At 32.3% G+C, this 12,776-nt stretch overlaps 2 protein-coding genes across 41 annotated transcripts in view; one reads left to right on the top strand and one right to left on the bottom strand.

Annotated features, from left to right (window-relative positions):
- The window catches only part of LOC102606924 (glutathione S-transferase zeta class-like), a 102,845-nt gene that overhangs the window by 31,265 nt on the left and 58,804 nt on the right, over window positions 1-12,776 (bottom strand). The gene's annotated exons all lie outside the window — the stretch shown is intronic.
- On the top strand, window positions 8,401-12,197 carry LOC102618496 (uncharacterized). Of its 40 annotated transcripts, none has more exons than XR_008054540.1 (5): window positions 8,401-8,905; window positions 10,188-10,248; window positions 10,859-10,951; window positions 11,335-11,435; window positions 11,868-12,197. XR_008054540.1 is itself a non-coding variant. In XM_052440530.1 (4 exons), the coding sequence occupies exons 1-4, from the start codon at window positions 8,859-8,861 to the stop codon at window positions 12,019-12,021; spliced, it is 321 nt and encodes a 106-aa protein (XP_052296490.1). In that variant the 5' UTR covers window positions 8,408-8,858; the 3' UTR covers window positions 12,022-12,197. The 40 variants fall into 40 exon arrangements, 3 of the variants coding, with proteins under 3 accessions (XP_052296490.1, XP_052296491.1, XP_052296489.1); XR_008054531.1 differs by having other exon boundaries at window positions 10,830-10,951; XR_008054544.1 differs by having other exon boundaries at window positions 8,402-8,866; window positions 10,142-10,216; window positions 11,322-11,435.

Raw genomic sequence — 12,776 nt, 5'->3', positions numbered from 1 at the left:
TCTATTGTCTAGCTTTTACAGTAAGGGTTTCCATAAGCTAATATTCCAAGTAATTGACATGTGCTTCATGATCTATAATCTTAAAGGCCAACATCTTATGTATGGTACCACAGCCACGCCACGACATACTCTCTTTATATTTCAATAAATTCCTCTTGAATAGTCAAGATTCATATATAAAAAAAAGAAAAAAGAAAAAGAAAAAATTTGTTATAGTTTGAAGAGAATGATTGGGTAAAAGCATCACAAGTGTTTTCATGAGTTGATTTTATTTTTCAACCAATTCTTTCAATTCAAATCACTTAAACTCACGTAAGTATGTGGTAGGTCATGAGCTTCCAAAATCCAACTTTCTCCAGTTAAATAGCGTTAATACTTCAATACGGATCGGTATCGACAAAAACCAAACAAACAAAACTAACCTATAACACTTACCAATAACAATTCTGTTTGGTCGGCTTTTGGTGTTTAATTTTTTTCAAATCACGTACACACAAGTCAACTGAAACAAAAGCCTACACAATTTGATTTGATTAATAGATTGTTAATGATTAAAAGCATTATCATTACAGATTTTTATGTGAAACCAGTAAAAGCGAACGCAAGCACACGTGCCCACTGTCACTGTCTCTTACGTCCAATTTTGTCAAAATGTATGGCAGCAGCCATGCACGCACACTCACTTTCAATATATATAATTTTTTTTAATAGTTTTTCAAAGAATACATCAACATCAAGAGCACTTTCTTGTCTGGCAATCACTTAACTCACAAGAGTTAAGAGTCGTGAACTTCCGAAATCCAACTTTCTCAAGTTATAGATAACATTAATACTTCAATTCAGATCGGTACCCACAGAAACCAAAAAACACTAAACTAAACCTATAACGCTTATCATTGACAATTCTGTTTGGTCGTCCTTTGGCGCATAACTTTTTATCAATTCATGTTCACATAAGTCAACTGAAACATAAAGCTTACAAAATTTGATTTGATTTGTTTTCAAACCTTCTTTGATTGATTAATAGATTGTTAATGATTGAGAGCATTATCATTACAGATTTTCACGTGAAACCTATAAAAGAAAACGCAAGTACACATGCACACTGTCACTATCTCTTACTTCCGGTTTGGTCAAAATTTATGGCTGCATCCACTTACAATCACTTCCAATGAACTTTCTACATCAACATCAAGAGCACTTTCTTGTCTGGCAATCATTTGACAGCAGCACGTAATATTCAAGGTTTTCAAAAATGATGATGATTAAAAGTGACTGTAAAAATAAATACGCCAACAAATTAATTTCTCAAATCCTTCACTGAAAATATATATATCCACCAAATATTAATTAATTAAGTTTCTTTTATAGATGTTGATATTTTTGGGAAGGATCTTTATTGTCGTTTCAGAGACATGCCTATAACAATTAAAAGAAAGTTATACTTGATATTGCATAGATCTTTCCGAATAAAGAAATTAATCTACCTACGAACTATGCACATATATGAATTGGTTTGGATAATAGTTACAAGAAATCACTCATTATATTTGGTTTGTAACGACGAATATGATGATTCTCAATTTTCATTCACCTCACCAGTCAATACTCAAATAGAATTATAACTTTTAATAGTAGGACAAAATGCAGCATTGGTTTCTTTTTTCACTTTACGTCAACGTCATTTTTTTTTTTTTTTCTAGGATGACCGAAACCAAGAATTAAAGATTGAAAAGAATATTCCATTTCACAAAAAGACGGCCTGTGATTTAGGTGCTGGCAATCCTCACAAATCATTTTTGTCAATCAGAGCAGAGCATGTTGTTGAATAAATAACACGGGACCCACAGACAATTGTGTTAGACCTGTGATAGCGATAAAAGTGAAGAAACGTGATTTGATAGAAAAGCTATTGTTTCAACAGCCGAAGAAATGTTAAATAATATAAAATGCCAAAAAGATTTGATAATGATTTTCAATTTTGTGGCTTCTTGGCTTTTCTATTATAAATATAAACCCCTTGTGCATGCTTTGATCAGACAACAGCAAGTACAATTTATTTGATATCGAAGGATCAAAATTCATCAAAGCAATGGAAGTGTATTCGAAGATTCTAACTGAAACGGATGTTTCTACTCGGCTGGCAGTTGAGTCCAACACAATTGATGAATTTTTCCCGGCATTCGAAGCTGGACAATACAGTCAAAACTTGGTCGTGGAGGACGAGAACGGAGAACGATGGCCATTCCGCTTGTTCATCCGTCAGGGACCGTACAGGAAACCCACTATATCTGCTGGCTGGCTTGGTTTTGTTATGAGCAAGCAAGCTAAAGTGGGAGATCTAGTTGTGTTTATTAAGGAAAGAGCTGGAGCTATCGGATCAGCCTTCAGGTACAGGATTAGAGTGATGAAACCAGTGAAGTTTATTTGATATCATAGCAACTCAACTCATCAAAGCAATGGCGGTCTACTCAAAGACTCTTTCTCCAACAGATGTTTCTACTCGGCTGGAAGTCAATGCCAGCAGTCTTAGACGTTTTTTTCCGGCATTCCCAGCTGGCCAATACGATCAACACTTGGTTGTAGAGGACGAGAATGGAAAAAATTCGGGATTCTCCTTGTGCATCCGTCGGGGACAGTACGAGAAACCCTATATCAGCCAAGGCACCTGGCATCCTTTTGTTGTGGAAAAGCAAGCTGAAGTTGGTGATGGAGTTGAGTTTTCTAGGAAAACAGCAGGCAGGTACAAGATTAGAGTGGTGAAAAATGAGAAGAAAGAAATGATGAAAAATGAGGAGAAAGAAGTGATAAAAAATGAGAAGAAAGAAGTGAAGTTATTCGGTGCAATTATCTGTTATAGCAACAATTAAAGTGGAAATGTGTTCGCTTTCTTTATTAATTGCATGCTATTACGCTTATTATCCTGTTTTTCTGCTTGTCCGTTCATGCTATTTTAGTTCATTTTCCATCCATCTTCATGTAGTTCTTTTCTATTAATAATAATGCCGTTGTTCAAATATCGTAATTGTTCAACTCTCTCTCCTCATGTATATTTAGGGTTTCTATTGTCTAGCTTTTACATTAATTAGAAAGAAAAAGTTGTCTAGCTTTTACAGTAAGGGTTTCCATAAGCTAATATTCCAAGTAATTGACACGCTCCATTATCTATAATTTTATAAGGCTAACATCTTATGCATGGTAACACAACTACGCCACTACGAACTCTCCTTGTATTCCAAAAGAAGAGAGTATAAAACAGCCTAACCCTTCAAAATGATTGGGTAGAATGAAATTATTAAACTAATAAAAAAGAAATAATACTATGTATTATTGTATAACAATTAATAGAGAATGATTCGGTAAAAGCATCACAAGTGTTATCATCCGTTGATTTTATTTTTTCAACCAATTCTTTCAATTCAAATCACTTAAACTCACGTAAGTATGTGGTAGGTCATTAGCTTCCAAAATCCAACTTTCTCCAGTTAAATAGCGTTAATACTTCAATACAGATCGGTATCGACAAAAACCAAACAAACTAAACTAAACTATAACAATTCTGTTTGGTCGGCTTTTGGTGTTTAATTTTTTTCAAATCACGTACACACAAGTCAACTGAAACATAAGGTTACATAATTTGATTTGACTTTTTTTCAAACGTACTTTGATTTGATTAATAGATTGTTAATGATTAAGAGCATTATCATTACAGATTTTTACGTGAGACCAATAAAAGAAAACACAAGTACATATGCACACTTTCACTATTTCTTACTTCCAAGTACATCTGCCCCAGTCAATACTCAAATAGAATTATAACTTTTAATCGTAGGACAAAATGCAGTATTCGTTTCTTTTTTCACTTTACGTCAACGTCATTTTTTTTATTTTTTAGGATGACCGCAGCCAATAATTAAAGATTCAGAAGAATATTTAAGCACTTAAAAATAGGGAGAGGGCTAACTTACAGATTCTGTAAGTAACAGCCCTCACATGAATAGTGTTAAATAGTGTTTGGCTGTGGGCCCGAGTGGGACCCACAACCAAGTTTGTGAGTGAGCTGTAACTTACAGAATCTGTAAGTTAGCAAGCTCCTAAAAATAGAATACAAAAGACGGCCTGTGATTTGGGTGCTGGTAATCATCACAAATCATTTTTGTCAATCAAAGCAGAGCATGTTGTTGAATAAATAACACGGGACCCACAGACAATTGTGTTAGACCTATGATAGCGATAAAAGAGAAGAAACATGATTTGATCGAAGGGGGCTGCTACCTTAATCGTAAGGTACAGCTCGCTCTACCAGCGGTAGACCCTAGTAGGGCCAGGCTGTACCTTACGTTAGACAATGCGAAGAAAAAATGAAACAAGATTTGATAGAAAGGTTATTGTTTCAACAGCCCCAGAAATGTTAATAATATAGAGGGTCCCCTAACAACTGTCCTATAAAATTATAAACCAATTTATATTTAATTAGACCACTCTATATTATTTATAATTTATTCATAAGTATTACAAATTTTATAGTGCATTCACTACAAAAGAATTGAAATTAGCTAGAAATATAATGAGATAGAATCGAAATAGTTGCAAAATAAGGAATTAAAATCATAATAATTTATTTACTTGAACTACATAAATTGTAATTAGAATTAGTTGTATTATCATTTATGTGTTTACTTTGTCTTAGAATAAAAATCAAAGCGAGTTAAATTGTAATAAATTACTATTTTACGTGAAATGTTGTAAGTTTCATGTTTAACGTCTGATGTTGCATGTCGGACGTTCGGGTTTCATGTTTGACGTCGGATGTTGCATCTTTTGGATAAAGCCAAAATAAAGAATATTCTCGAATATTCTCGTCCGTTTCATGTTTGACGTCGAAGTTGCAAACTTTACGTCATAAGTTGTATATTTCACGTGCAGTGTTGCAGGTTGCATGTTTAACGTCCGTTATTGCATGTCCGATGTTCCGCTTGCATGTTTGCCGTTAGATGTTGCATGTTTTGGATAAAGCCAAAATAAAGAATATTCTCAAAAATAAATGGTGTGAGCATATCGGTGTTGAGTTTAAAAAGATCAACTCATATTGTTCACTCAATTAGTCAAACAAAACAAATTAAAGAATGGATCATAAATTTTGTCGCTTCTTGGGTTTTTCTATTTTAAATATCAGAAAACAAGTACAATTCAGTTGACAGTAACATCAAGAGCACTTTCATGTCTGGCAATCACTTGACAGCAAAACATAATATTCAAAGTTTTAAAAGAAAGATGATGATCGATCATCAAAAGTGACGGCAAAAATGAATGCACCAACAAATTAATTTCTCTAATCCATCATTGAAAATATATATCCACAAATATTAATTAATTAAGTTTCTTCAAGTGATGTTGATATTTTTGGGAAGGATTTTATCTACCTAAATACTACGCATATTTGAATTGGTTTAGATAATACTTAAAAGAAACCACTTATTATATTTCGTTTGAAAAGACGAATATGATGATTCTCAATTTCACCTCACCAGTCAAAGCAGAGTATGTTGTTGAATAAATAATACAGGACCCACGTACGACGACTTGCGTTAGACCTATGATAACGATAGATTTGATAGAAAGTTAATATTAATGTTTCAACAGCCGACGAAATGCAAAAAAGATTCGATAATGATGTTCAATTTTGTCGACTTGGGTTTCTCTGTTATAAATTCACCTCCCTGGTGCATGCTTTGATCAGATCACAAGAAGTAAACTTTATTTCATATCGAAGGATCTCAACTCATCAAAGCAATGGCAGTGTACTCAAAGAGTCTAACTGAATCGGATGTTTCTACTCGACTGGCAGTTACGTCCAGCTGGCTTAATAATTTATTCCCGCCATTCCCGGCTGGCCAATACCATCAAGTCTTGGACGTAGAGGACGAGAATGGAAAAAAATGGAAATTCGTCTTGTGCATCCGTCAGGAGGGACAGTACGATAAACCCGTTATCAGCCAAGCCACCTGGCGTCCTTTTGTTGTGCATAAGCAAGCTGAAGTTGGTGATGAAGTTGAGTTTTCTAGGAAAACAGATGGAGCTTCCGGATCAGCATGCAGGTACAAGATTAGATTGATTAAAAAAGGGATGAAAAAGGAGGAGAAAGAAGTGATGGAAAATGAGGAGAAAGAAGTGATAAAAAATGAGAAGAAAGAAGTGAAGGTATTCGGTGCTATTATCGGTTATAGCAACAATTAAAGTGGAAATGTGTTCGCTTTCTTTATTAATTGCATGCTATATATTACGCTTATTATCCTGTTTTTCTTCTTGAAGTGAGATTTGTTTACTTAAAATAAAAAAAAAAAAAGTTTATTATTATTCTGGTTTTCCAGAATTGCTTGTCCGTTCATGCTATTTTAGTTCATTTTCTATCTATCTGCATGTACTTCTATTCTATTAATAATATCGCAGTTGTTGAACTCCCTTTCTTCATAGATATCTAGGGTTTACATTGTCTAGATTTTGCATTAATTTCCAAAAAAAAAAAACTTGTCTAGCTTTTACAGTAATAATAAACTTTATTTATTATCGGTCATGTTCAATGTTACTATCGATCATGTTCCTATTATTCCCAACAATTAAAGTGGACAAGTGTTCGCTTTCTTTATTAATTGGAAGCTATTAAGCTTATTAATTATCTTGTTTTTCTTCTTGAAGTGAGATTTGCTTATTATCCTGTTTTATTAATTGGAAGCTATTAAGCTTATTATAATGTTCCTCTTATTCCCAACAACTAAACTAACCTATAACACTTACTGTTAACAATTCTGTTTGGTCCGCTTTCGGTGTTTAATTTTTATCAAATCATGTACACACAAGTCAACTGAAACAAAAGCTTAATAATTTGATTTGATTTTTTTTTTTAACCTGCTTTGATTTGATTAATAGATTGTTAATGATTAGAAGCATTATCATTACAGATTTTTATGTGAAACCAGTAAAAGCGAATGCAAGCACACGTGCACACTGTCACTGTTTCTTACGTCCAATTTGGTCAAAATGTATGGCAGCAGCCACGTACACTCACTTTCAATATATATAATTAAAAAAGTGATGAAAAATGAGGAGAAAGAAGTGATGGAAAATGAAGAGAAAGGATTTAAGCTATTCGGTGCTTTCATCCCTTATCCCAACAATTAAAGTGGAAAAGTGTTCGTTTTCTTTATTAATTGCAAGCTATTAAGCTTATTATCCTATTTTTCATTACATTGTATCAATCAATCATTATATTGATTTACAATCAATCTATCTTAATCGGTAATTAAAATGGAGACAATTAATTATTTGATTAATTTTTTATTTCCATTAATATTATTTAATTCTTATCATCAACATTGTCAATTATACATATAATATTTTTATTAAGACTTCTCCTATTCTAGTTGTAATGTACTTATGGAATGCAACTATTGTTGCAATTTACTTTGTGTTCTGTGTAATATTTTTTCTATTTCTATTTTTAGTATATCAACTGTGCTTTTTATTTATAATTCAGTTGGTTTAGGAGTTTCAATACCTAATAATAGTATTAACTCAACTACTTCTTTTCATATTATGGAATCTCTTAATTTGACTATTCGAATATGATAATATTTCTTTAATATAATCTAAGGTTTTTCTTAGTGTATTAATATTATTAGTTTCAAAGAACTGTCTAGTCCTAATAATAACTTAGAAATTTTGTCTAAATTAATTTATAGATTTTGGCTTAAATTAATTAATAGATCTGCTATAAAATTCTGTTGACCATTGCTAGTATGTAGTATAAAATTCTGAGTTGGCATACTCACCAAAGCTTGTATTTTTCAAGCCGTCTACTTTTATAATAAAATTTAAAGTAAACGCGCGTATTCAAAACATTTAGCATGAATTAAAGTACTTTTACTTTATATGTTGACTTGGAACATTGTTATGACAACATTGCCCACACATCACACCATCGTCATCATCTATAAAATTCTGTTGACTATTGCTTGTATTTGGTATATGTTTAAACTGAATTTCTAAGTGCTCTATATTACAACTGATCTTAAATTTTTTAGCACTACTAGAAAAATGGTCTTTACTGATACTTAGTTCGTGACACTTTATTAAAAAGTATCAGTATTTACATATATATGGACCATTTTCCGTGTTTAACATACAAGTATCACAAAATATTAATACTCTGGTGTCTCTAAATTAAACATCAGAGATTACTGACACTAAAGTATCTGTAATAAATTTAAAGTAAATATTATATTGTTCCCGATAAAACTCGAACCCAAAACCTATAAAAATTAAGCTTTTAAGTTTTAAACTAAAGCCATTATAATTTTTCGTAATGACACTAAGGTATCACTAACTGTTAAAAAAAACAAAAACAAAAACACACGCACACATTCACACATGACACCTCACCCCACACACTCACAAGACGCAAAAACAAACCCTAAGTCCTTAACAATTAACATTACAATACTTTGAAAGAGAGAGAGCGCCGCTACTCTCGATCCAGTGCTCCAACACCGGCTCAGATCTCTCGCTTTTATATCACCGCGTCAAGCCTCTCCGTCACGCCATCAAGCCTCCATCAAGTGTCACTGCTTCAAGCCTCCATCAAGTGTCACTGCGTCAAGCCTCTCTGTCACGCCGTCAAGCTTCCATCATGCGTCACCGCGTCAAGCCTCTCTCCGCTGTCATAAGTCACCGACGCGGCACCGCGCCATCACTAGCCAACCAACCACCAAAATTGACAGCCGTGCTAGCTACCCACCACCACAATACCCTGCCACTGCCTGCTAATACTCCACAAAATCTTCTCAAGACTTCTAGCCACAATGTCCAGGTCTACTTTTTCAAGTCTTGCTTCTTCAAGTCTTAAAAGGTTAAAACAACAATTTTAGATTTCAAATCTTGCTTCTTCAAGTCTTAAAGTGTATCTTCAGTCACCAATTATATTTATGGGTATTCACCGGTTCGTTGAGTAATTTTTTCAAACATATGGGGTATCGCGTCATAACAACCTTGTATATATCTATATCTAACATTGAATGAATGAATGAATCTATGTGTAGCTTACGAAATGAAAAATCAAGAGTAGTAACAATTAAAGAACAATTAAAAATGAAATGAAAGCTTAATCACAAGTTGTCTGTTGATTTACCTTTCAATAAATCTCTCTCTCACACTCACACACTCTGCTCTCTAACCTACCTTTTTGACTTGGCTCCCAGAAAATAATAAAGTAAAATTTTGGTCCCAAGAAAGTTTGATTTCTAAACAAAGGGGAAAAAAGTTAAAAGAAAGTAAGATTTATTTTACAAATTTTACGGTGCTTCTCTTTTAGAACTGTATGTATAAATAATAATAATAATAATAATAATAATAATAATAATATGAGTTTCATAGAAAATTTAGTTTATTTGATCATGTTCATTGATATGCTTTAACAATGCTTTATTAATTCTTTTTATTTCTTTAGGAAAGATTGATAGAGTGGATAATATCTAACTAATTTTATGATAAATGGCAAAACGTGTGGAATATAATTGGAAAAAGATTGAAATAATCTATTTCAGATTTTTATGTCCTCTTGCGTTAGTTTATTGGATATGCTTTTATTATATGTCCGTAATTTACTTTGTTTAGGCCAAATAAAATATTTTTTGTTGGATGGGGCAATATATAGTATAGATGGCCTAGTGTAACTCACTAGAAGCTGCAAATTCTCTGTAATTTGCAGAATCTTTTTTTTTTTTTAATCTGGGGTACATGCACAGAGATTTGGGTGCATCCACTTCACACTTATCATTTTTATACAAAAGAAACCATGTAGCACATATTAAAATCACATACACTTCACTTTTCAAAGATTTAATCCAACAATAAAAAAATTTCCGATTTAATCCAACATCACATGCAACTTCCTGTGGAGTTAAGTTCCCAAATTCCATTAACTGAAAACCATGTCCCGAATTTGATTTACAAGAAAGGCTTTTACAAGAGAGGACAAGGAGAAATTTGAAGTAATCTGGAATTCTCCATAGTCTTGGTTTCCTTGATTTGCTATTTGGCTTGTTGGCATTCTCCAATATGTAATATGTTTGTACTATTTTTGTAGAAGTTACGAAAAGACGATGACTTCTACTTGATTTGCTATTTGGCAGGTTGCCATCCAGCGCTGTGAGCCCTCTTGGTAAGGATTGCATTATTTCATCCATGAAAGCAGTAAGTTGCCCAATTAATTCATTTGCTCGCATCAATTTGCTAGATTGTTTTATGTAGGTATCAATTGTTATGTGTTAAATGTCCCAAAGTATAAGAAACCAAAAGAGAGATGAGTACAAAGACATGGGGTGTGTATTAAACAGACTAATTTATTGCGTCAAATTGGATATTACAACCTACAGAATCAGTTAAAAAAAAATGAAATGACATGAAAAATGAAAAATGTTTATGGCATGTTTTGTTGGCTTGCTGAACATGTACATGTATTTAAGTGACTTTAAACAAACAAAACATGGCTTTGTTTTGCAATTTGTATCTTTTATTTAAACTTGAAAAGTTTAATCTTGCATTATGTCTACAGGGGGCGTTAACACCTATGTTAGATTAATTACATGCTTGGTAACCCAAACTTTAATTCATTAAAAAAAATATTTATCATTTAGCTACGAAGCTTAGGAGTATTCATGCACATGTAAGAAGTTCATGTATCTAGTCTCTATACTTTTTTCTTGGGGGTTAAATTTCAAATAGGGTTTAAAATTTTAATCTTAATACTTTTTTTCTGTTCTATAAATGTGCAGCAAAATTCTTCAGCAAACTGTGGATGAAGTCAAAAGAAATCCTTCCTAACTAGCACATGCCGACTTTTATGAAACTTGCATTTTTTTCTCGTCTCCCATGGGGAGTAGCTGAACCCATTGAGGTAATGCTTAATTCAATCATTTCTTGATGGTTTATTAAAATATAGCATATATGTTTTATTGTCTTATATTCTGTACCTGTATTTTGGATTTGGAATTTCTATTAATAGACTTCACTTTCTACCCATAAAATGAGAATATAATTATACTTTTGTAGCTATTTTGAGCCACAAATATAAAGAATGTTCACCTTAGAAAAAATAAGCTCCACCATTTTTTAAATAATTGATAGTGCACCGTGTCTAAGTGAATGATTGAGAGATCTTTGTAATTGATCCAGTGATCTTTCTTCAATATTTCCTTTTGGTTTCTTCATCTCAATGACCTTAAGCCATTTTTTATTCTTGTACCTTAATAACTGACTATGTTTAGTTTCTTTTTGCAGAAGTGAAGTTTCTAAAAAGCTGGTGTTGTATTTTGACCCCAGATTGTTATAATTGTGTCTCGAAGATTTGATAGGAAATTGGAAAGTACTGCAAGAGTTTGGTACTATACATTTTTTTCTTAAGAATACTTATTTAATTCATTAGTGATACCCTAAGAATACTTAGGATGAAAAGGATTAATATCAATTCTGAGCTTGTTAGGGATCTTCGGTAATTACTGTTAGGTGTGCTATGTGCTGGTTCTGTTTATTTCCATGTTCTTGCTTTCCGTAATTTCTAGAAAATGTTGAGTGGTTGGTTACAGATTATTGTTTTAGTGATATTGACTTGTTAGTAATTGGATTTGAAGTTGGATGTGATGAGTACACATTATGGATGATCTTTCGTAACTTCTTGATGAGTGGGCCGCATATGTTGCCAAGTTATTTGTAGCATACAATAATCATGTAATGTATGAGTATATTTTTTATTGTAAATGTCCAAGACTTAATTTGTCTGGCATACTAATTAATTCTATATGTTACACTTGTAGGTGGGAAAACAATGAAGTTCAAGGTGTAGAGGCATTGAGGAAAATTTTGTTGCCAACTAAATACTTGTATTTTTCTCAAATCGAATGTCTACTTGTGTGTCTTTCAAAACCAAGAGGTGGGCTTGGAAACAGCCATCCTTTGAAGAAAGCTTAATAGTTCACTAGTCTAGCTCCATGGCACCGAAAATGAATCAGGGCTCCTATATTTGAGATATATATTCTGAATTTATATGTTTCTTTAATACTTGTTTGAATTTGTATTTGATACAATTGTAATAATAGATATACTACCAATATTTAAATATGAATTGAAAGATTTTGCAATATGAATCGAGGTGTTTTTTTTTTTTTAGATTTGTGGTGCCTTTTAATTTTACCAACAAATCAATTAGTAATGAGACAATTTAAATTTTTATTTTTCTAAATAAATTAAATAGTGATACCATGGTAATAGTAATCATAGACACTAATATTATATCAACAATTACTAATACTATAGGATCATAATATTAGTGATACTATAGTAACAATAATCACTAACATCAATTACAAGTGTCACTATTTTTCTGACTCCCAGATTACTGACGCAATTAACAAGTGTCACTAAAAGTAATTACTGACACTATTCTAATGTCAGTAAAGACCATTTTTCTAGTAGTGTAGATAAATTTGCCTTGACCTTTCTATGGTTACTTATTAGATAAATTTACCCTTTTGAACAGTATAAATAGAATCCATATTTTCATTTGATAATGGAAGTAATCAAAGGTTGTAAAATGTCATCACCTGATTTCAATAAAATCTTGGAAGTGTTGTTTTGATGCATTATTACCTCTTTGCATTTTGCTGTTTGTAGTAAATGGCTGGTTTGAAAATTTGAAATGCATATATCATTTTTACATTAATTTT

This window comes from Citrus sinensis, chromosome 5 (assembly GCF_022201045.2).
Source record: "Citrus sinensis cultivar Valencia sweet orange chromosome 5, DVS_A1.0, whole genome shotgun sequence".
Classification (NCBI taxonomy): Eukaryota; Viridiplantae; Streptophyta; class Magnoliopsida; order Sapindales; family Rutaceae; genus Citrus; species Citrus sinensis.
This window is presented reverse-complemented; position numbering and strand designations above follow the sequence as displayed.

What these genes read in the sequence shown, in the direction of transcription:
- LOC102618496 (XM_052440529.1), top strand. Translation starts at nt 8,687, where the DNA reads ATGCGTCACCGCGTCAAGCCTCTCTCCGCTGTCATAAGTCACCGACGC. An exon ending in CTTCTAGCCACAATGTCCAG is followed by an intron (nt 8,867 to 10,187) that starts GTCTACTTTTTC and finishes GCTATTTGGCAG; the next exon opens with GTTGCCATCCAGCGCTGTGA. An exon ending in CAGCGCTGTGAGCCCTCTTG is followed by an intron (nt 10,217 to 11,867) that starts GTAAGGATTGCA and finishes TTACACTTGTAG; the next exon opens with GTGGGAAAACAATGAAGTTC.